The sequence below is a fragment of the Lolium perenne genome, chromosome 6 (assembly GCF_019359855.2).
Source record: "Lolium perenne isolate Kyuss_39 chromosome 6, Kyuss_2.0, whole genome shotgun sequence".
Classification (NCBI taxonomy): domain Eukaryota; kingdom Viridiplantae; phylum Streptophyta; class Magnoliopsida; order Poales; family Poaceae; genus Lolium; species Lolium perenne.
Genome location: NC_067249.2, coordinates 67,024,711 through 67,048,201, shown reverse-complemented (window position 1 = coordinate 67,048,201; position 23,491 = coordinate 67,024,711). Strand labels below are relative to the sequence as shown.

At 43.0% G+C, this 23,491-nt stretch overlaps 1 protein-coding gene and 1 long non-coding RNA gene across 2 annotated transcripts; both read right to left on the bottom strand.

The window, feature by feature from the left end:
* Positions 1–9,643: 9,643 nt before the first annotated feature.
* LOC127307567 (lipoxygenase 2.3, chloroplastic) lies at positions 9,644–13,010 on the bottom strand. The gene is made up of 6 exons (XM_051338291.2): positions 12,583–13,010; positions 12,203–12,468; positions 11,855–12,092; positions 11,445–11,768; positions 11,283–11,368; positions 9,644–11,189 (listed from the first exon to the last, which is right to left on the bottom strand). Exons 1-6 carry the CDS (start codon positions 12,914–12,916, stop codon positions 9,756–9,758), a joined length of 2,682 nt encoding a protein of 893 aa, XP_051194251.1. The 5' UTR covers positions 12,917–13,010; the 3' UTR covers positions 9,644–9,755.
* Positions 13,011–17,086: 4,076 nt separating this feature from the next.
* LOC127307566 (uncharacterized) lies at positions 17,087–20,849 on the bottom strand. Its single transcript, XR_007855678.2, has 3 exons — positions 19,912–20,849; positions 18,323–19,810; positions 17,087–17,568 (listed from the first exon to the last, which is right to left on the bottom strand). It is a non-coding gene; the product is annotated as an uncharacterized lncRNA (long non-coding RNA).
* Between the last annotated feature and the right edge of the window lie 2,642 nt (positions 20,850–23,491).

Sequence of the window (23,491 nt, the reverse complement as noted above, 5' to 3'; positions counted from 1 at the left end):
CACTATGCCATTTGTGTCCACCATACCTACCTACTACATGGTATTTTCCGCCATTCCAAAGTAAATTGCTTGAGTGCTACCTTTAAAATTCCATCATTCACCTTTGCAATATATAGCTCATGGGACAAATAGCTTAAAAACTGTTGTGGTATTGAATATGTAATCATGCACTTTATCTCTTATTAAGTTGCTTGTTGTGCGATAACCATGTTCACTGGGGACGCCATCAACTACTCTTTGTTGAATTTCATGTGAGTTGCTATGCATGTTCGTCTTGTCTGAAGTAAGAGCGATCTACCACCTTATGGTTAAGCATGCATATTGTTAGAGAAGAACATTGGGCCGCTAACTAAAGCCATGATCCATGGTGGAAGTTTCAGTTTTGGACAAATATCCTCAATCTCATATGAGAAAATTATTAATTGTTGTTACATGCTTATGCATAAAAGAGGAGTCCATTATCTGTTGTCTATGTTGTCCCGGTATGGATGTCTAAGTTGAGAATAATCAATAGCGAGAAATCCAATGTGAGCTTTCTCCTTAGACCTTTGTACAGGCGGCATAGAGGTACCCCTTTGTGACACTTGGTTAAAACATGTGCATTGTGATGATCCGGTAGTCCAAGCTAATTAGGACAAGGTGCGGGCACTATTAGTATACTATGCATGAGGCTTGCAACTTGTAAGATATAATTTACATGATACATATGCTTTATTACTACCGTTGACAAAATTGTTTCATGTTTTCAAAATCAAAGCTCTAGCACAAATATAGCAATCGATGCTTTTCCTCTATGGAGGACTATTCTTTTACTTTCATTGTTGAGTCAGTTCACCTATCTCTCTCCACCTTAAGAAGCAAACACTTGTGTGAACTGTGCATTGATTCCTACATACTTGCATATTGCACTTATTATATTACTCTATGTTGACAATATCCATGAGATATGCATGTTATAAGTTGGAAGCAACCGCTGAAACTTCATCTTCCTTTGTGTTGCTTCAATGTCTTTACTTTGAATTATTGCTTTATGAGTTAACTCTTATGCAAGACTTATTGATGCTTGTCTCGAAGTACTATTCATGAAAAGTCTTTGCTATATGATTCATTTGTTTACTCATGTCATATACATTGTTTTGATCGCTGCATTCACTACATTTGCTTTACAAATAGTATGATCAAGATTATGATGGCATGTCACTCCAGAAATTATCTGTGTTATCGTTTTACCTGCTCGGGACGAGCAGAACTAAGCTTGGGGATGCTGATACGTCTCCGACGTATCGATAATTTCTTATGTTCCATGCCACATTATTGATGTTATCTACATGTTTTATGCACACTTTATGTCATATTCGTGCATTTTCTGGAACTAACCTATTAACAAGATGCCGAAGTGCCGTTCTCGTTTTCTGCTGTTTTTGGTTTCGTAAATCCTAGTAACGAAATATTCTCGGAATCGGACGAAATCAACGCCCAGGTTCCTATTTTGCCCGGAAGCATCCAGAACACACGAGAACCGCCAGAGAGGGGGCACAGGCCCACCAAACCCTAGGGCGGCGCGGCCAGGGGGGGCCCGCGCCACCCTATGGTGTGGGCACCCCTTCGACCCTCTGGCGCCGCCTCTTCGCCTATTTAAAGCCTCCGTCGCGAAAACCCTGATGCGTTCGACGAAACCCACAGAAACCTTCCAGAGCCGCCGCCATCGCGAAGCCAAGATCCGGGGACAGAGTCTCTGTTCCCGGCACGCTGCCGGAACGGGGAAGTGCCCCCGGAAGGCTTCTCCATCATCACCACCGCCATCTTCATCACCGCTGCTGCTCCCATGAGGAGGGAGTAGTTCTCCATCGAGGCTCGGGGCTGTACCGGTAGCTATGTGGTTCATCTCTCTCCTATGTACTTCAATACAATAATCTCATGAGCTGCCTTACATGATTGAGATTCATATGATGATGCTTGTAATCTAGATGTCGTTATGCTAGTCAAGTGAATTTTACTTATGTGATCTCCGGAGACTCCTTGTCCCACGTGTGTAAAGGTGACAGTGTGTGCACCGTGTGGGTCTCTTAGGCTATATTTCACAGAATACTTATTCACTGTTATGAATGGCATAGTGAAGTGCTTATTTATATCTCTTTATGATTGCAATGTATTTTGTATCACAATTTATCTATGTGCTACTCTAGCAATGTTATTAAAGTAGTTTTATTCCTCCTACACGGTGTAATGGTGACAGTGTGTGCATCCGTGTTAGTACTTGGTTTATGCTATGATCATGATCTCTTGTAGATTGCGAAGTTAACTATTGCTATAATAGTATTGATGTGTACTATTCCTCCTACATAAGCATGAAGGTGACAGTGTGCATGCTATGTTAGTACTTGGTTTAGTCGAATTGATCTTTCATGCACTCTAAGGTTACTTAAATATGAACATTGAATTGTGGAGCTTGTTAACTCCGGCATTGAGGGTTCGTGTAATCCTACGCAATGTGTTCATCATCCAACAAGAGTGTAGAGTATGCATTTATCTATTCTGTTATGTGATCAATGTTGAGAGTGTCCACTAGTGAAAGTCTAATCCCTAGGCCTTGTTCCTAAATATCGCTTATCGCTGCTTGTTTCTTGTTTTACTGCGTTACTACATTGTTGCAATACTACCACCATCAACTACACGCCAGCAAGCTATTTTCTCGGCACCGTTACTTTGCTCATATATATTCATACCACCTGTATTTCACTATCTCTTCGCCGAACTAGTGCACCTATTAGGTGTGTTGGGGACACAAGAGACTTCTTGCTTTGTGGTTGCAGGGTTGCATGAGAGGGATATCTTTGACCTCTTCGTCCCTGAGTTCGATAAACCTTGGGTGATCCACTTAAGGGAAAACTTGCTGCTGTTCTACAAACCTCTGCTCTTGGAGGCCCAACACTGCCTACAGGAAATGGAGGGGGGCGTAGACATCACTATTCTTGGCTAGAGGGTGATGTTGAAGGTGCTAAGTGACATGTCGCATTGGATCTTCACCTACATAGTCAAGGGGGGTATGAGGGGACTCACTAAGCCTAGCCATGACCACGGGGAAACACTTAATTACATTGGATTGAAGTGTCTAACTATCAATCATTGTGGTGGTTATGAGAAATGAGGAGTTGATGGTTGATCAACACTCATCCAGTTATGGAGCTCCACCCCAAAATATGCATGAAGGAAAGGCTAGATTATCTTGCTCATAATTATTAAATGCTGGTGGTAAAACAACGCTCCATGTGAACTCTTTTGCCCTATTGCACTTTCATGCTTTTACATTACGAGTTCTACTCTTTGTGTATTGTTTCTATTTTACTTATTGTTTAGTTCGCAACCAAAACAACCCAACTCTCTTTTCACCACTTGTGCATCACCTAAACTTTAGAACAATCATTAAATAGTCTACTTAAATAAATATCAACAAAAGGTATTAAGACCACTTGAACTCTAGCTCTTCGTGGTTCGATACTCTTGAAAGAACATCTCTCTAATTAAAGTTTTGTGTGTTTGATGACAATATATGCGATACACTAATGTGCGTTGATGTAGTGCAGAAAGTATTTGTGGTTGAATTTGTGTTGAGAAACAAAAAGACGGAAGCAGGAAACTAGCTCCAGTCCAGATAATCCGGGGCCGGATATTTGCAGAATATCCGACCCCTGAAAATCGGCTAAGGACTTAAGCGCCGAGCTCACTCGATCCAGGCCGGATATTTGGCCGGATATTTGTTGAGTCCCGGATATTCCAGGGGGCGGATTATCCGGCTCATACTTAGGCCGGATTATTCGCCCCCAGATTTCCTACAACGGCTCGATTTGGAGAGGGGTATAAATACCCCCTTCCTCCTCAAGCTCAAGTGGATCGTTTTATCTGAAGTTCAGCCACCATTGGAGCCACAGAAACAAAACACAAGATTCACTAGATCTTCTCCTCCACTCCAACCATCCAAAACTCTTCATCTTTGGAGAATCTAAGGAGAAGACCCCAATCTACATCTTGACCGATGCGATTTACATTTCCCCCTCATTTGTTTGAGGGCCCCTTTGCTAGTGTTCCATTTGGAAACCCTAGTTTCTTGTGTTTGATTTGTTCTTGTTATTGTTGTTGTGTTGTTACAGCTATTGGGAGCCTCCGATTCAGTTGTGTATGTGTACCCCAAGAACCTTGTAAAGGCCCGGTTTCCGCCTCGAGGAAATCCCTTAGTGAAAGTGGGCTAGGCCTTTGTGGCTTTGCTCACACGAGACCTGAGTGAGGCCTTCGTGGCGTTGGTCCGGCCTTTGTGGCGACCACACTCCTCTAAACGTAGACGTACTTACCCTCAAAAGATAGGAACTACGGGAATCATCTCTGTGTATCCGCGTGCTCCACTCTTGATTACCTCTATCCTTGATTGCTCTATTATATTTTGTCTAGCTATATCTTGCATAGTTGTTTTCCTTGTCATCTAGGTAAATTCACATAGTTGCATATCTAGAGAATTTATCTTTGTGTCAAGCCTAAATTGAAAAAGAACTAAAAATTGTGTAGCACCTAATCACCCCCTCCCCTCTAGGTGAGGCATACGATCCTTTCAACTCTTACTTTTGAAACTAGCTACAAACGAATTGTGCACTCGTAGTCACCACGAGTCTTTGCATCAACTCTCATATTTATATCTAGCTCTGCTTGTTTGGCTTACCTCAATTATTCTTGTGCAATTATCTTCATCTTGTCTCTTCAACTGTGTCTCATACCTTGCTTCTAGGACTTAAGTCCTTTTCATCTCCAGATTATGAGCTTTGGACTGCTTCTGCACATTCAACCTTTGTCCAAGCTCACCCTATCTTATTATGGAAGAACTAGGTCCTGGCTGGTTGACAATCCTTTGATTAAGTTGCACTGATGAAGGAAGACTCTGGGAGTGGCATTGGAGCACTAGGTCTTGGGGCTTGCCTTTGTTGCATTAGCACATTGATGAGTGAATGATTATATGTTGGTTTAGTGGGATGCCCTTCTGCTTGTGCACTTTCTTGGCCTCCTTGTGTTGTAGTGGGAGTCTCGTATGAAGGTAGAAAATGGAGTTAACAATCAACAAAAGCAACACAAAAATGGAGGGGAAAAACAAACATGCAAACTTGATGGCCCCTCTTGCATAGGTTGCTCAACATTCTGTGTTGCATTTGGTGGAAGCTATATGAGTTTCCCAGTGTGCCAAACACACATTCAACTTAAAATACTCCTCTCATACCCTTAAAATGACTTGAATTAGTAAAAATTATACTAAATCCGGGTCAATTAAAAGTGATCGGAGGGACTATCTCTGAAGAAAAACTTAAAATATACACACATAACAACATCTCTATCGGCGCACCCCAAATAGGTGTCCACGGGTGCGCCGACAGTGCGCTATGGTGTGTGCCAGCAGTTTCTCCCTCCACTTGGGGAGGGTTGCCCCACACCTATAACCCTAAACCGTCACCCCGATGCATGTAAAATGCATACATGAACTTTGTACTTTATTAACATATATTCCCCGATACTTTGAGGCGGGTTTATTTTACGGTAGTCTCTAGATGTATTAGAGATGTTTGGTTTTGGATGACCGTATGAGGGTTTCCAACAGAGGCGGCTTTTATTAGCTTGGGACAATGCCGACTCAACTAGCAGTCTCTAAGTAGCAAGTTTGTACTAGTGTCCGCTCAGAGTTATATTTTACTTCTCCTATTCAAGCAACCTACAAAACGAAGTAATTGACTTTTTTCTCCAACTCCACTGTGTGGTTATCAAACACAAGGTTTCCTATTAGTAAATCTGAAATAGCTTGTAAATAAATAAAGTAAAACAATCGATGACTAGGCAAGCAAAGTAAAAACAATACTAGGAAGGTCTTTTTTGGTTTTGGTTTGTGTTTGCTAATAGTAAAATATTTTTGTATTTTCGAATTTAATTAATGTAGAAAATACTAATGATATCAATGGTGTTGGAAACTTGTTTCTTATGGATAAAATTGGACCGGGGTTCATGGTTTCAGATATCTATTTTCTCATATGGTGTAGTGGACATAAAACATATCATAAGCAATATAGCATTGATGAAACTTCATTATATTTATGATTAGCATTCATATGGGCACCACATACTATCATAGAGATGATGGAACACATCTCTCGTATACTCCTCTAGAAAGGAAAAACTCCAAGTAATTTAGAATTAAGAATTAATATAGCATAGCATTAGGTACTTTGGCATGATGTTTGAATAACAAATATGCTACCTTGAACAAACAAGATTATCATAGCTGCCACCAGATAATTATAGAACATGAATTCACTTAATCCCTAGTGAGGTAATAAAAGATAGGTAAAACCATAGTAGATCCCGAATTTGTTGTCACTGTTCAATCACTATCACCATGTTACTCCAACTAATACACACGTTTTTCCATACATGTTCTCTCATACAAGTTGGATCAAAACAAGTACTTAAGTACGGGGTGCATGCTATTTATCTACTCATACATATTAAACATAATTGGATTCCAATATCGAATATCAACTCATAGAATAAATATCCACCACATAGGAATTACATATATGACCATAATCATGTTGGACAGCTCATATGATACTAGATCTATGATAGAACAAGAGGGAAATAGATCAAAGCTACTGCCACAACCCCATAGTTTAGAGGTGGAATACTCTCTCTCTCTCTCTCTCTCTCTCTCTCTCTCTCTCTCTTCATCATGATGATGATAGTGGATACATTGGAGAAGGTAGAGATCCCTCTAGTGTTGGCTCCGGCGGAGTTCCCCCTCCAATCATCACTGGTTCTATCTCTGTTTTGGTGTTTTGTTGTTTCTACAATGCCTCCTTCCGAGATGCGACGGGGGACCTTTATATAGGCATTTTTTCAAGACTTCGAGGTAGGTATTTTGATGGACGACTGAAGATGCTCGAGGAGAGAAATAGCATGGGTGGCGCATGTCCCCACTCGGGCCGCACCATTGGTCCTCTTTTGGCCTCTGGGCCACGCTCGTGAGGTTCTAGTGCTCCATGTTATCATCTTCGTGAAATCATAATCCTCGAAAAATTCCAAGTCAATTTGACTTTGTTTAGGTCCCTGAAAGTTAAAAATACACAAAATAGAGAATTCCTGTTCTACATAGTTATAACCAAAATAAAAAGGGACCATTGGTAAATCTCTAGAAATCAATATAAAACATGATCATAACATTATATAAGTTTCTAATATGTGGGAATATGTACCAATAACCTACAAAGTTCATGTATGCATTTTACATGCATCAACCGCCCATATATCGCGAGTGCTACTTTCGTCGTTGGTTTCAGATGGAGACGGACTTGTTCAAGTACATCACGGAGGCGGTGAAGTTGCATGACACCTTCTTCGAGCAAAGGAGGAATGCAACTGGCTTACTTTGACATAGCACATTTTAGATGGTGATTGTTGCATTGTGCATGATCGCATATGGAATTCTGGCGGATCTTGTCGATGAGAACTTGGCAATGGGTGAGAGCTCCACCATTGTTTGTGGCAAGTGCTTTGTTGTTGCCATTGTTGAAGTGTTTGTTGGGGAGTACTTGAGAGCTCTCAATACTCAGGACTCGGCTAGACTTCTGGCGACCAATGCTGCTCGTGGTTTCCCTATCATGCTTGTCTCCATCGATTGCATGCTTCGGAGGTGGAAGAACTGTCCTGCAACTTGGCATGGACAGTTCAAAGGACACAAGAAGAATCCACTATTATTTTTGAAGCTATTGCCGACCAGGAGCCACGGATTTGTCATGCTTTCATTGGCATGATGGGCTCTTGCAATGACATCAATGTGCTTTAGAGGTCACTGCTCTTTGCAAGGCTAGCCAACGGAGAGACCTTGGCGGTGCAATTTGTATCCAACGGCCAGACTTATGACAAAGGCTACTACCTTGATGATGGCATCTATCCGAAGTGGGATACATTTGTGAAGCCTCTCGGCAGCCCCTCAGGTAGAAAGAACAAGACTTTCACTGTGCTCAAGCGGCTGCTAGGAAGGATGTTGAGAAAGAATTTTGGATTTTGCAAGCCCAATTTTCTATTGTTTGAGGTCCAGCGAACTTCTGGGATCAAGAGATCCTTTGGTACATCATGATGGCTTGTGTGATCATGCATAACATGGTCATTGAGAACGAGCATGTTCAAGATGTGGACGTGTATCACTACGAGTTGGGTATCCAGTGTCGTGCAATGGCAGCGAGACCGCACAACCCGCCTCATCGAGTGCTATCATGCCATCCGTGATGAAGATACCCATGAAGTATTTAGAAGGATCTCATGGAGGAGTGGTGGACATGGTGGGGACAACAACGAAGTGGTGGACGTCATTGAATTATGTGATGAACTATGTGTGTTTGTGACAAACTATGCATGTTTGTGAGTTAATTTATGTGCAAGTTGATGAAGAACTATCCGTGTAATAATGATGAACTATTTGTGTTATGTAATATTTAGTATTGCTTGGATTTTATTTGTGTTTTCGAAATATTTTATATGAGATTCACCATATGTTTGCAAATCTGAAATATATATCACCTAGATGGTGATGTAAAATACATCATCTCCTGGAACACTTTCAGAAGTGAGGTGATGTATTTTATATCATCTGACTTTTGTGAGAAAAAATAGGTGATGTAAAAACAGGAAAAGGAGTAAAATCAGGTGATGTAAAATACAACACACGTGATGTAAAATACATCATCTCTTGGAGACGCTCTAATGTTTTAAAAAGTGACATATGGTCTAAAATTGCGCAGTCATAAAATTGAACGGTGTTTTATTTTCAATATTATACGATTGTTCGTCCTTTTGGCCCCTGGATAGTTTACTATTATATTCCTTGCAGATAATTTTCTTAAGTTCATCATTACCTTGTAAAACCTCCCACATTGATTTATCTAAGGTAGATTGGAAGTCAGTGTACCTTTCATCATGACACCTCTGGGGTTTTTTAGGTGTATGATATTTTCTGATTTATTGCTCGTTAAGATGGAGAGGTGAGAGACAGGATTTCATTTTCATAAATTTTTCATATGTAGTTGTGCTTATTCCAATATTCTATCGTTGTTTACCATGTTCCTCGATGGGATTATCTACTTTTTATCATTTTCTTCTACTTTTCAGAAATTATGCTCGTATTCATCAGTGTATCTGGTATGATAAAATACACGTATTGTTTTGTTGTGCTCTGTGGTTTGATCTAGTTTGTTCAAATCCATATGAACTTGCAAAACCTAAATATTACTTCTCAAAATCTAGCCTCACCATAGCAATAGGGCACTACGAGTTGGTGAGTGGAATTGATGGTTCAATTTGTAAACTCACGCATTTTGTTTCCTTGGCATCTGTAGTAGAAGACGGTGATCTCGGTGTTGGCAAACGATTATTGTTGTGGTCTCTTTCTACATATGTGTGTAATCCATTATTGTGGTATTTATTTGTAGCTTTGATATTTTTGGATTATTATATCATTGAAGAGTAGTATAATACAAGTTGCTGGCTATCAAATGTATGGCAGATGGATTGAAAATGTTGTCATGTATAAATCATAGTTTCATACTCCTTTTGAAGGCATAACTGCTATAATTAGTACGAGTTTCTCGTTGCAATAGTATTAGAATCAACTCACGGTATTCTAATAGCCGAAACACACTAGTACATACCCTTCCCTGCCTGTGTCACGTACAGAATCAGATGGAGATGCTGTAAGGGATGCCCATCCCAGTGACCCCTGGCTCTGAGAATGGTTTGAGCAGCTCGTATGGCACGATGCCAGCGCCGCACCTGTTCTTGTTCTCTGGGTTGTTGTTTTGCTCGTCGATGGATCCCTCCACTTCCTTGAGCCTGCCGCTGAACTTCTCAAATGCGGCCTTCACCATGGGCTCGGCCATCCACGCTGGCTCGCCGTACTCTCCCATGTACTCCTCGTCGGGCGAGTGTGAGGAGAGAATGTCCAGCGTCGCCATCACCTTGATGGCCTGCATTTGGGATGGGAAGCTATGCAGCAGAACCTCCTCCGGCCTGGCCAAGAACTTCTTCATCTCGTCTTCCCGGCTCTCCTCCACCGGGATGTTCGTCCGCACCACAGTGGGGCGGTTGGGGAAGTACCCAGCATAATGGTATTGCCCAAAATTGACGGCGGCGTGGTGGCCGGATGTGACCCACATGATGGTGTTCAGAATCTGGACGAGGTTGTCCTTAGAGTCGCACACCGGCCACCACGGCTCGTCCTTCTTGTCCGCGTGCCCCTTGGTACGCACCTCCTCCCACCATGCCTGAAGCTCCTGGTCGCCAATGATGTCCTCATCGGACTTATAGTAGATATTTACGTAATCGGTCGCCCACTGCTTGATACAGTCCCAGATCTGGAGCCCGTCATTGGCGTACGGGTAGTCCTTGATGGTGAGCTCAAGCTCACCGTCCTCCCGGCGCATGGCGAGTCCCCGGCTGACGAGGTCCTCCGGCAGCGCCTCCGTATTGAACTGCCAGGTCGCGCCGTAGGCGACGGAGCTGAGCTCGACAGAGTACTTCCCCGGCCAGAATGCGTCCTCGATGATGCCGTCCGCGTTGATGAGGCTTTCTCTGGCTAGCGCGTTGATCTCCATGGTGTAGCGGAAATGCGGGTGCAGGAGACGGTACACCGGGTGCATCCGGCTGAGCTGCCGGTTGGTGGCGATGATGTAGGGCTCGACGCAGGCGTGCGTGCGCAGCCAGTGGCTGACGAGCTGGTGGTAGCCGGTGTCGTGGGTGAGCACGTGCGCCTTGGCCAGCTTCCACAGCCACGACTGGGTGGCGTCGTTCCCGCTCGTGAAGGCGCGCTTCCACTGCGGCTTGGTCGGCGACTGCGGCCGTGTCAGCTCGATGGCCAGCGGCATCAGCGTTCCCTCGTCGCCGAGGAAGAAGACGGTGCGGGACCCGTACAGCGTCCTGTCCGGCAGCTCGCGCACCTTGTGAACGTACGGAAGGAACACGTCGTGGTAGTCCAGCATGAACAGCCGCTTACTCTCCAGCGCCTCGTCCACCGTCATGAGACCGTTCATCATCTTCTCGAGGAGCTCCCTGGTCAGCGCCGACTCCGGCGGGCCGTACACCGCAGGGTCGAGCTTGCTCACGATGGGGAATTCCTGCACAATTGCGAGCTCAGTGTAAACGATTGTTTTACCGCATTTGATACTGTATGTTTTTATTGCATTTTCATTTCTGCATCTGATAGTTACCGTGAGAAGGCGGATGCAGATAGGGTTGAGCCCCGCGAGCGTCTGCCTCGCGAACTCCTCGTCTCTGAACCACGAGAACCTGTCCCCTGCAAAACCATGTTGATGATCAGTATATAATTGATTGTGACACGTGCTCAAGCAGGCGGCGGCGGTGGTGCTCACTCTCGACCATGTGGGGAACCTCGAAGCGGAGGACGTGCTCGGTGGTGTTCTCGATCATCTGGACGACTCGGGGGATGACGTCTCTGATGATGTGCAAGGAGGCGCCGGCGTCGGCGGGGAGCGGGATGCCATCGCTGTAGAGGTCGTCGATGGACGGGAAGTGCGGGAAGTTCTCTGACTTTTTTATCAGCGGAGCTAGCGCCGGCAGGATGGCATGCAATCCCGTCCGCAACGTCGTCGCGCTGAATGTCAGCCCTTTAATGCCCGAGAACTGCTCGTCACGCGGCACGTACACCGTCGAGCTCCTCTTCTCCGTCTTTGGGTCTGCGTTTTTTTCAGTTTAATTAATTCTGTTACGGTTCATTCTTGATCGATTCAGTCAATTGCTATCTGCAGATTGATGTGCGCACCGATGGTGGTCATGGGGCGACCGGTGCGGCACCGGCGAGGGTAGGGGTACTCCTTGCTGCCGAGCACGGGGCGTCTGTGCTGGATGTTCGTGTCAGGGTCGCCGAGGTCGTTGTAGGTGTCGTAGTCGTAGACGCGGTCGTGAAACTTGCGCTCGCCTTGCCCGTCCCCGCGCAGCGTCTCCAGCTCCTTCTTCCTCAGCGCCTCGATTCCCGGCGGCGTCTGAGACGGCAGGTACGACTGCAACATATATATGCCCACGCACGCATGGTTAATTCCTCCGGACGGTGCCGTGCCCATCGGCATCCACGGAGAGTTTCATGGCAGGTGCATGTGACTAGCTTCATTACCCTGACGGAGAAGAAGACGCGCGGTTCGGGGTTGTCGAACTTGGAGTGCACCCAGGAGTCGATGTGGAAGGTGGTGGCGGTGCTCTCGTCGCCGCCGGTGATGAGCTTGATGTCCTTGAGGAACATCTCCCTGTGGTGCTCGTTCTCCACCAGCACCGCGCCCACCGGCCCGAATGACGCCGGCACCGAGATCTTTGCCTCGTACGTCCCTTGTGTCAGCGTCATGTGCGCGAATGCCTTCACTTTCTCCCTCTCACTTCCCGTCTCTACGCAAAGAAAAAAAAACGGGCCCTTATTAGTCACGTGAAAACAAATCAAGAACTGTGCATCCATGCACAGTTCCCCAGCCACAAATTCACCAGAGAGTGAGAGAAACTCACTGGGGTCGAGCTCGGAGCTTACGAGCTCCAGGAGCAGCGTCTTGCCGAAGAGGTCCTGGATGTCGTCGAGGCCGCGGGAGATGTACATGGAGGCCGGTGCCGCCTGCGCGGTCACAATGGCCGTCACCGTAAGGTTCCTCTCCTTGGTCGTCACGGACGTGGAGACGCCCACGGCCTCCTCGGTCGACGCACAGCTAATCCTGCGCGTCCTGACCGGACGGCCGCCGGCTCTGGGGGCTCGCCTCTGCTGGCTGCTCGCCGCGGCGGCGAAAAGAGGCGAGGTAACATTGCCGCTCTGCGCCGAGAGCACCAGAGGCTGCTTCAGATGGATCATGGCTACGCTGGCAGGACTGCTATAGATTGAGCTTCGAGACCACTGTGAGTTTCTCTCTCTCAATCTCTGCGTCGAGTCTGCGTCTTTCTCTCTGAGTATATGGTGCTAGTTATATAGCCAAGTTTGTGTGGGTGCTTCCGGGCGTCGTGCTTCACGTGCGTATGTGTGTGAGCGGGCAGGACTCCCCGCCGAGACGGAGTATGTGGATATACAGTACATCTAGATCCAGCATCCAGGTGGACACGCACAGCATGGAGTACACGTGCACTAGGCTACAAGCCTACCGGGACAGAAGGCGACCCGAGGCTTGTCACTTCCCGTTGCATGTGACTGCCCATTTGTCACATCCCGTTGTTAACCACGTGTAGGTGATGGTGATCGATCTACAGAAGGATTTTCAGAAACACAAGTCTCTAATGGCAAGAAAAAGTCTATAAGCCACGTAATTTGTCTTTCTACTTTTGTATGCGCCTCACACTAGCTAGCTACTACAAAACCCGGAAATGCACTTTGGCTCATAGGTGTAGATACACTAATTGCATAAAAAACATATTTCAAAATGTCTAGAAATTCCGGGAAAAAATATGGGTATACATCTTCTATTCATTCTATGTCCGTACACAAAATATCACAAAGAAATGCTATTTTCAGTGGCATGTGTAAAAGAGATAACTTTCGGTGCTTCAAAATAGCATTTCACGGGACATTTTTTTTTTTGTATTTTTACATAGACCACACACAATGTCTGTTCTCCGCAAACTTTTATGAGTGAGCGTAAAATATCAGGATGTACACCTAGGATTTTTATTCAGAAAGTTTTAACATTTTAAAATGGATTTAAAATATAATTTTCTTAATATGTGTATCTAAACTTGTGCAAACAAAACCGGGCTTTAGAAGCCAGTTGTAGAGTTGATTTTCCTACTAAAATTTCAAACAAAGTCTAAACAGTACCCCTTTGGTTAAATCTTTTTCCAGGAAAACCTACCACAGAACCAGCTCCAATACTAAATATGTAAGCACAATCGGTTTGATCAAGAAACCAACACCAAAACGTTTCAAGTAAGTTCATATAAAAATCTAAATCTTATAATTAAAGTATTCAAGCCTGCTTATCCTCCCCCCTTGGCTGAATTGGAGGACTCGTTCTGCTTAGTTCGGTTAGTCCTAGGGATCTTGCTACCTATAAAGGAGGGGGGGCACCCCAGGCCAATCGCCACCCCTATCCCTTAAGCTTGGCCGCGTCCACCCTCCAACTCCAAAAACCCTAGGGCGCCATCTCTCTCTTGTGGAAGCATTATGGTTTCTTTAACTCTCCATCTAAATTTGATCTAGAGGGCAACACCTAGCATTTTATCTTCATCAAGTTGCTTCCCCACTTAATTTGTTGTGTTGATGGAACACACAACAACACGGTGACGCTACACTGGTATGTATGGATATCTCAAATGCATTTTCTACTTCTTCGCTCGACAAGGCGGCTCTTCGCGAGAAAAAAACTCTTGCGGCTGGGAAGTATAACCTAGCTGCGGGAGTTGGAGATTTCATTGCCAATGTCATCAACTCTTTTGGGATGACGTGATCGTCTATTTGTCAACGGTATAAGCTCATTTCCTGCACATATATTTCCAAATCCATGAAAAGGAGTGGGAGGGTTCACCAATCTGAACATAAATTTATAATACTTCCTAGATGTGTATGAATTTCCCCATTTAAAAGTCCATGAATCATCATTACTTTGAGAGATATTCAAATCCTGAGTGACTTGTTGAATTTCATGATATTCCTGAAAAGTCTCAGGGGATAGTGGCAGGTGAAATATATCATCCATATTAGCCAATGAGCAGAATTCTTTAACCGAGATATCCTCATTCAGCACATAAGAAAATAAACATTTGTACTGTTCTTGCATAATACAGTTATTCCATTAATCTTTCCAAAATAGTGTCGTATCACCTTGACCAATCTGACAAGCCGCAATACCTCTAAAAATTGGAGATAATTTCATGACAAATTTCCACCAAAAGGAGCCACGGATATTAGAGGCATGTGGTACTTAATTCTGATAATAAGTGGACCAAATCAGTTTCACCCATGGGATGTCTTTCTTGTTGTAAAATTTATCTAAAAATTTAAGAAGTAATCCTTGATTCTGAATTTTCATATTGAGGACACCCAAACCACCTTTATTTTTTTGGTTTGCACACCATATCCCATGCAACCAGAGAAAGACACTTCTCACCATCATCCATTTTCTTACTCCATACCACTCTTCTTCTTAATTTTTCGATGTGATTCAAAATGTTTGGATTTATTTCAATAGTACACATAGAGTAGTTGGCAATAGAAGTGAGGATTGCATTAACATATGTCAATTTGCCAGCATGAGACATAGGAGAGTTGTATTGGAAACTCTTCTTTCAATTATGTCAATCAAAGGAAGCATTTCAATCACCGTGGGTTTAGTGGTACCCATAGGAAGGCACAAATATGTGAATGGCATGAATACAACTGCACAAACAAAAATATTAGCAAGTTCCAAAGCTCTCTGTTCTGAAATATTGAGTGGCACAATATTGAACTTCTGAAAGTTTATTTTTAACCCTGCGGAAGTAGCATAGTCAATGAGTACATTTTTCAGATGGGCCACCTCAACTGGATTAGCTTGCATAACCGGAATTGTATCATCGGCGTATTGTATAATCAGAAAACTTTCCCCATATGGAAATGGCAGTGATAGTCTGCCTTCTCTTAATTCATTATTAATAACCACTTGCAACAATTCAGCAGTAGCTACAAATAGTAGAGGTGATAATGGATCACCTTGTCTCACACCTCGTTTGCAATGAAAATCTTTACCTGCTACTCCATTTAATAGAATTGAGGAATGTCCAGAGGATAGAATACATTTGATCCATCTAAGCCACATATCATCAAAACCCATATGTCTTAAAATATCCAAAAACTGTGTCATGCTCAATCATATCGAAAGCTTTCTCGAAATCTAATTTTAGAATGATGATCTCTCTTTTAGACGATTGGCATTGATGAAGGAATTCAAATGCCCAAGCCAGGCAATCTTGAATGGTTCTTCCCTGAATAAAGCCATATTGGTTCTTACTGACCAATTTTAAAATCCATTGTTGTAACCTATCAGCCAAAAGCTTAGTGAGCAGCTTGATACAAGAGTTTAACAAGGAAATTGGTCTGTAGTCATTTACTGTAGCTGGTGCTTGCTTTTTCGGGATCAAAGTAATAAGTGAATTATTAATACTGTCCAGAAAAGCATTTCCTTCAGCAAATTCTTGACACAAGCTGTAGAACTCATGCGCAACTATTTCCCAACAAGTTTTAAGAAAACAACCATTGAAGCCATCTAGGCCCGACGCTTTATCAATTGGTATTTTTTGAATAACATTATCGATCTCTTCCTTAGTGAAAGGTGTTGAAATGCCATGCAACCCTGGTAAAGGATCAAAGAGTTCTTGCAAATTAAATCTCATAGAATGTGTTTCAGTGACTCCAAGTCTCTTTTTATATGCCTAAAAAAGTTCATGAGATTTTCCTTCATGCTCTGATAGAATAGTTCCATCTTCTCTGGTTATTGTAGCAATTGCATTTTTTCTATGTCTTTCCGTTGCAATTCTATGAAAGAACTTTGAATTTTCATCACCGAATTTGATCCACCTTTCTGTACAGCGCTTCTTCCAGTATTGTTGTTTATACGAAAGTAACCGAATAATATGCCTTTTTAGAATTTTGCGGAAATTATTCTCTAGAACCGTAAGGCTTCTAAGTTGCTCAATATCATCCACTTGTTTGAGTACTTTCTCACAACTGTCAATACGGAGCGATAATTGTGAGATTGATTTGCTCCAATTCTTCAAAGCTAATCGTACATTCTTGAGCTTTGCATTGGTAGTATCTGCTGCATTTGCTTTGTGAACATTTATCTTCCAAGCCATTAAAACTACTAGCAAAGATCGGCGCGGCGGCACGCCGCGCCAGTATAATGGCTGACTGAGAAAAATTTGGTGAAAAAACATAAATACACTATTTAAATTGTAATATATGTTTGGACTAATCCTGAACTCAAAAATGGGACAATAATTATTTTCATCATTGTTTTCACCTTAGCGTATGAACTGGCAATTGAGAAAAACAACCAGAGCAAAGCATGTAATATATGGACTAAAAACATAAACAATGTGAATATGTAGAGGAATTATCTTTCATAACATATAGGTAGCCACGTGCTTCTTGTCCTTTACTTTCAAACTCTTGCAGAACTGCAAGTACGTTACAACAGTAGGTGATAAAACAGATATGTACCACAGTTTCTGAATTTGCATATGACACTGTAACTATCTAAAACCAAAAAGAAAATATTTTCATCAACTTAAATGTACATGTAATCTTAGCTTATATAAACTTATAATGTGCTTGAGTCCAAAAATGCATGTATATCTTTAGCACACACTATATTATAAAAATATCAGACATTTATGTGCAAAAGCAAACAGATCACATTGTGCCACTACAACTAAGTACTCTCCTCTTGGAGGTCGCACCTTTGGAGTAACTCGTGCTCATATCCTGTCACTGTGCTACCACGGCAGCTACATATCAATACAGGTCATCGGAGGAAGTGACTGCAAGCATAGACCTCGGGTTAGTGAAAACGATTGTAGCAGACACACTGTATGTATCAAGGGAGAAGACAGCTGGTGAATTTTGAGTTCAAGCATCTTCTTTGAAGTTGTCAACACAGTGTCAATTCGTGAAACAGGAGCCACTCTATGAAATTGAGTTTACCTACATTGAATTGTCATAATTTGGGTGCAGAAAGATATTCCATAAGAATTTCGTGATCCCATGTCATAACCAAAAGGACCTTTATAGGGATGATTAGTTCATTTCGTTGCAGAAATTTGTACTGCAAATAAAATATATCCTACTTAGTAGTTATAGTGACACATATATAAGAACTAAGAATAGGGAGAGGCCATAGAAAAAAATCATTAGTAGTTTTAGTTTTGGCACTTGGACCTACATGCACGACATTTCTTCACATAAAAATTTATCTTCTGGAGCAAATCAAATTCATTTCAACAGATATGATCGATGCGGAACACATCAGTACAACTTCAGTGGCCAGAAGAGATCTGCTATATATGCCTAAGAAAACATTTGCCATTTGTAGTTGCCGTGGTAGAAGAGATCAGATATGTTTTGCAAGTTTGATATAACCTTTTTTACTGATTCTTCTTATCTATTCAACACATAAGAATCCCGTTGGCATTTGTAGTTTAGACAAAAGGAGAACTAAAGGAAACTTTAAGGTATGCATCTGCGTGCCATCAAACCTACATAGTGCACACACTGCTGCATCACGTAGACACGTACCTACATCAGTCTTTAAACACACGTTTCCGCCTTCCGCGCTGCCCCCTTCAGCCTGCAACTAAGCTGTAGTTGAGCAATCATAACATGAGCATAACTCAAGAAGGAAAGTTGGCGCAGAAGACTGGAATAAGAGACAGACAACAAATATTCAGAACATGTATAAAGTTTTGCATCAGGTTCTGTGCTGAAGTTAAAAATAAATACAACTGTAAGTTGGACTCCTCTACAAATATACATAGAGAAGTATATAGCAAACCAATCCAAATTGCAAAACAGAAAATAAAACATTACTTATTTTCACGAGATAATGATTTTTGAAGTTTATGTCTAACGTTTTCTCTGACTAACATTGGTAACAGCGTTGAGGATACTAAATGATAAAATAAGTGATAGAAGATCTTGTGTTACCAGAAACTTGAAGATTATTCACTGAGAAAGATAATTTCGAGATATCCTGGATAAGCACACCCAAGTATCAGGAAGTTGATCCAAAGTTAAGAGTAGTCTGAAACTCAGGTGGCATATAGCTTGGCAGCGACAAACCATACTGTACAAGTTCAGAATTCAGAACAACATTCACACTGTCGAGATAACCTACTAAAAAGTCCTTTGCTGAAAAAGACAGTTGATACAAAATATTATCACATAGCCCACTCGCAGGTTCAGGGGTAAAACTTTTGATCATGTATATCATGAATCAATCGACAATTAGAGGAGAAAGTTAAAAAATAAAAGATACTAAGTTTGAATTGGTAGAAAATATCAAAACACACAGACATGATGAGAGATTAGAGAGATGCTGTCATCAGAGTTAGTATTGGCTACCAAGTGTCTACCTAAAAGAAATAGAGGAAGCAAGTATCACTGGAATACATACATCAAGAGGAAAACTGAGCGAGGTATCTCTATGGCCACCAAGAGAAACTCTTTGGCACAGCTTTTATAGGCACATACACAGTTACCTACCACACATGGAGCTTTCAGAAAAATCACAAGTTAGTATTTCACACTCTTATCTGTATCCACATGACTCTATCTAAGCATGTATTGGTCTAGCCGATTCAGTTAGAGAACTGGAACTTTTCAGATTCTTCAGGCTGGTTCCAGCGCTGTTGGCATGGCACATAACACACAACTCGTAATTAGGTGAGATGACAGACATTTTGTGTTCTAAAATGGGTGACTTGACCTACTTTATCATAAGAGACTCGGAGAGCTGACTGCATGTGGAATACCAACCTTGTTTATGTTGAACTCATGACAGATAAGAAAACAATGGTAATGGTTTCGGTGAGACCTGGGTATTCGGTGTTTTTTTTCTTTTCACCGTGGATCTGGGCGTCGGTGTTGACCTTGCAGGCATGTAGAGCCAGGATCTGTCAACAACGGCATGAAAACCAACAACTCCTTTGGGGTTCTGCATCAGAGTAGCTGAATACCGAAGTATGTTCAGCACTATAACAGATGTACTTTTGAAGGCCAACAAACCTACGGCACATTACATATCACAGTTAGCACAAATCAGAAAGAAAGAAAGGAAGTATTACAACAGAGGATAACACAAAAAAACAAAGATGAGAGTGTAACACCTGAGTACTGACTACTATCAGGCCAACAAATAAGATGATCACAGGTTCTTCATTTGATGACTCCATTAATCCATCAGCATTAGAAAATATAATATCTTGCCATCAAAATCAGAGCTTCAAGATAGTACGCGTAATGAGTAATATAATTTATCTACCAGGAACATCAAAGATGGATTGCGTTAGCACGGTGTTCAAAGATATATGTCACATAAGCATAAGATTTATTTAAAGCTGACACCATTGTTCAAACATATCAACTAAACCAAAAATACTAAAATCCTACAGATATAATCCCATTAACATTTGGAACTCAGGGCTATGCAAGGAAATACATACCCAAAAGATAACCAAGCCTGAGATATTGGTCCTTAAATCATCTCCTTAATTAACCAGAGGAATTCAGTATACGAAAATAACTTCAAGATGGAACAGCTGGCAGCATGTGTGTTGAATCCGAAACGTTTGTGTACATCATGGCAGGAATACTCTATTATCAAAATTTCAAACTACAACAACTAATTGTGTCCATGAGTGAGCAATTAAACTACGCACCTAAGAATAATTGTATCCATGAGTGACCGTTTGAGTCGTTTTCTGCTCCTCGTCCATCAGTGTACGAACACAACAGCCACATGTTGGCCAAATACCTAGCAGCACATCGATCTAGAGTGAACAGCCTGCAAGAAATTGCAAGGAAATGGTAGGCACGGTTTCAGTAAAAAAAATTAGAGACCTGCAGTGCTTGCAGATGTGAAATTCGTTACTAAATCCTTTGCGAACTGCACTGTAAAAACCAAACTAAAACCAGCAAATACATCAGATTCGTCTTTGGGGATTTAGGAATTGAAGGTACACGGTATTCTTGTGGATTCTCCATAGACGGGAGTTGAAAGAGAAAGGGGGCCAGAAGAATGCTGGATGGCTTCTCCATAAACTCTGCAGTTACCTCATGAGCAATATCTGAAGTGCTTGTCCTATCACTTTTTTAGCCAAGCTGCATAGATATAATTTAGCTGAGTGAATATTGAGTAATGGCTAAAAGTAGTAACTCATATTTCTCCAATCTGAGATGCAAACCCATCTCTCAAATCTTGCTAGCAATGAACCGAATCTGAAAACTAACCAAAAAATATGCAATATACCAGACAAATACAGATACTGGATTGAAACAGGAACATAGTAAAATGGATCTACTACATCATTTTCTGAAGTTGTGCAGTAGACGAACAGTAACAATTGTTTGAACTTCATTTCCTATGCACACATGGTGGTCTACTGATGGAAATTTAGAGCACGCCGATCTACTACATCAGCAACATGCCACCCACCACACCACCATCGGGTTATCCTCTCACTCTCTCCAGAATTGCTAAAACCTCTAATTCAATACCACACATGTAATAGGCGTTGTGAAGTAAGATAGGGAGTACCTGAGGCTGGGGGAGACATGACAAATCCCCCAAGGCGAACAGCAAACAGATAGCTGAAACCCAAACCTCATAAGCAAACAAACAACTCTGTGGAGCTCAAATCGGAGGCCTGAATGAAGGGAGGTGAGACACTGAATCCCCAAATCAAATTTCAGATCGAGGGTTTGGAGCAGGAGAGGAAACCTTGGAAGTGGGGAGCACCACGTGGTCCAGCAAAGTCGACCTCCTCCATGTCTCCCTCAGCCAAATTAGATGGGAGCCCAGAAGAAAGCAGCATCGGAGGAGCGACGTCGGCGAGAAGATGTTGGCGGGTCGGCCTCGACGCTGAGTCGGTCCTCAGCCCTTTGACACCATGGACGCCGCCACGTTTGCGACCATGGTGGATCCATACGTGTAGATCTTGAGGCCTTGGCGTGCCTTGGCTTCCCCTAGAGAGATGAAGAGTGGAGAGATGAAGAGAGATGTTAAAGAAAAACCGAGAAAATCAAACACAAACAAACACTACTAGAAAAAGGGCAATCAGTGGCGCACCACTTTTACCCATCAGTGGCGCACTAGTGGTGCGCCACTGCTATCACGCCACTGCTAACTTTTAGTAGTGGCGCACTAGTGGTGCGCCATTGCTATTTGGCTTAGCAGTGGCGCACCAGGTAGTGCGCCACTACTAGCTTCATGGTGCGCCACTCCTAAACGTCTGAGGTGCGCCACTGGATAGAAAAAAGGTGCGCCACTACTAAAATTTGAAATTTCTAGATCTGGATCTGGCACATTTCATTTCGAATTTTTTTGGCTCGTTATTTTTTCTCGTTCTTGTTGCTAGAATTATTTGTGCAATGTTCATTCTCATTTTTCTTAGCCTAGCCGCCGGTGATGATGGATGAGGGACATATGAGAGGTGAAGAGAGGTGAGGAGATGTAGGAGAGGATGAACAAGAGGACGAGGAGGTCGCCGGAGTGAAAGGAGGAGAGGAGAGGAGGAGGTCGCCGGAGTGAAAGGAGGAGAGGAGAGGAGGAGGTCGCCGGAGTGAAAGGAGGAGAGGAGAGGAGGAGGTCGCCGGAGTGAAAGGAGGAGAGGAGAGGAGGAGGTCGCCGGTGAAAGGAGGAGAGGAGAGGAGAGGAGGAGAGGAGTATGAAAGCAGTAGAATGTGTGGAGGAGGAGGAGGGAGGAGGGAGGAGGGGGTTAAGTGGCCGGCTCCTCCCATTTTGAATTTCGTGGGCGGGAAGCTTAGCAGTGGCGCACCAAGGCATGGGTGCGCCACCGCTATTTTTTTTTCTATTTTTTGAAATTTTTTCATCAAAATCTAAAACCTGAAAAAAGTCCTGTTTCTGTTTTCCAATTGACGAATCCATTTTTTGTCCAAACGGCCGTAGGCGGTTGAATTTGAATAGGAAATTTCGAGTAGATCGATTTTGATATAAAAAAGTTTTTCATCGGAGGTCGTATGCAACCAGAAATCCCGTTTTACCGAAACATGACGCCATTTTGCATAATACATCGAAATTCAAATTTTCAAAGTTTCACTAAAACTAGATCACATATTACATGGGCATCTCGAAGGATTTTATTTTTTGAAATTTCTATCTATTTCTTTTATTTTTTCCAAACCCGAAAAGGCGATCCACGGGGGGCGGGCTGGAAATGTTTGGGCACCACTTAGCAGTGGCGCACCAAGCAGGGTGCGCCACTACTAAGTGATGCCCAAACATGTCCATCATCCCCTTTACATAGCAATGGCGCACCATGTAGAGGTGCGCCACTGCTACATAAAATAGCTGTGGCGCACCTCTACATGGTGCGCCATTGCTATGTATAAGGCTGGGTCAAACCCATGGTCAAACTTAGTGGTGGCGCACCACAGAAGAGGTGCGCCACTACTACATTTTTTATAGTGGCCCACCACTTTCCGGTGCGCCACTGCTAAGTAGTAGTGGCGCACTGCCCTCCTGGTGCGCCACTAACACCCATCTTACGGCTAGGCCTTTTCCTAGTAGTGAAAAAAGGAGACGACCCGCGCCCGAAGTATGCCAAACCAGCAGGCGAAGAACAGTCCACCGGCACCCTTGCGCCGCCGAAATCACCCGCGCCGCGAGATCGGCCTCTACAACCACTTCCACCTCCATGAAAACACACATGCCCTGAAGTCACTCGA

Bases quoted from the DNA above. Each gene is read 5' to 3' on its own strand.
- LOC127307567 (XM_051338291.2), bottom strand. From the start codon at position 12,916: ATGATCCATCTGAAGCAGCCTCTGGTGCTCTCGGCGCAGAGCGGCAAT. The intron at 12,469-12,582 runs GTGAGTTTCTCT...TTCTTTGCGTAG, and splicing joins AAGCTCCGAGCTCGACCCCA to AGACGGGAAGTGAGAGGGAG. The intron at 11,369-11,444 runs GTGAGCACCACC...ATGGTTTTGCAG, and splicing joins GGTTCCCCACATGGTCGAGA to GGGACAGGTTCTCGTGGTTC.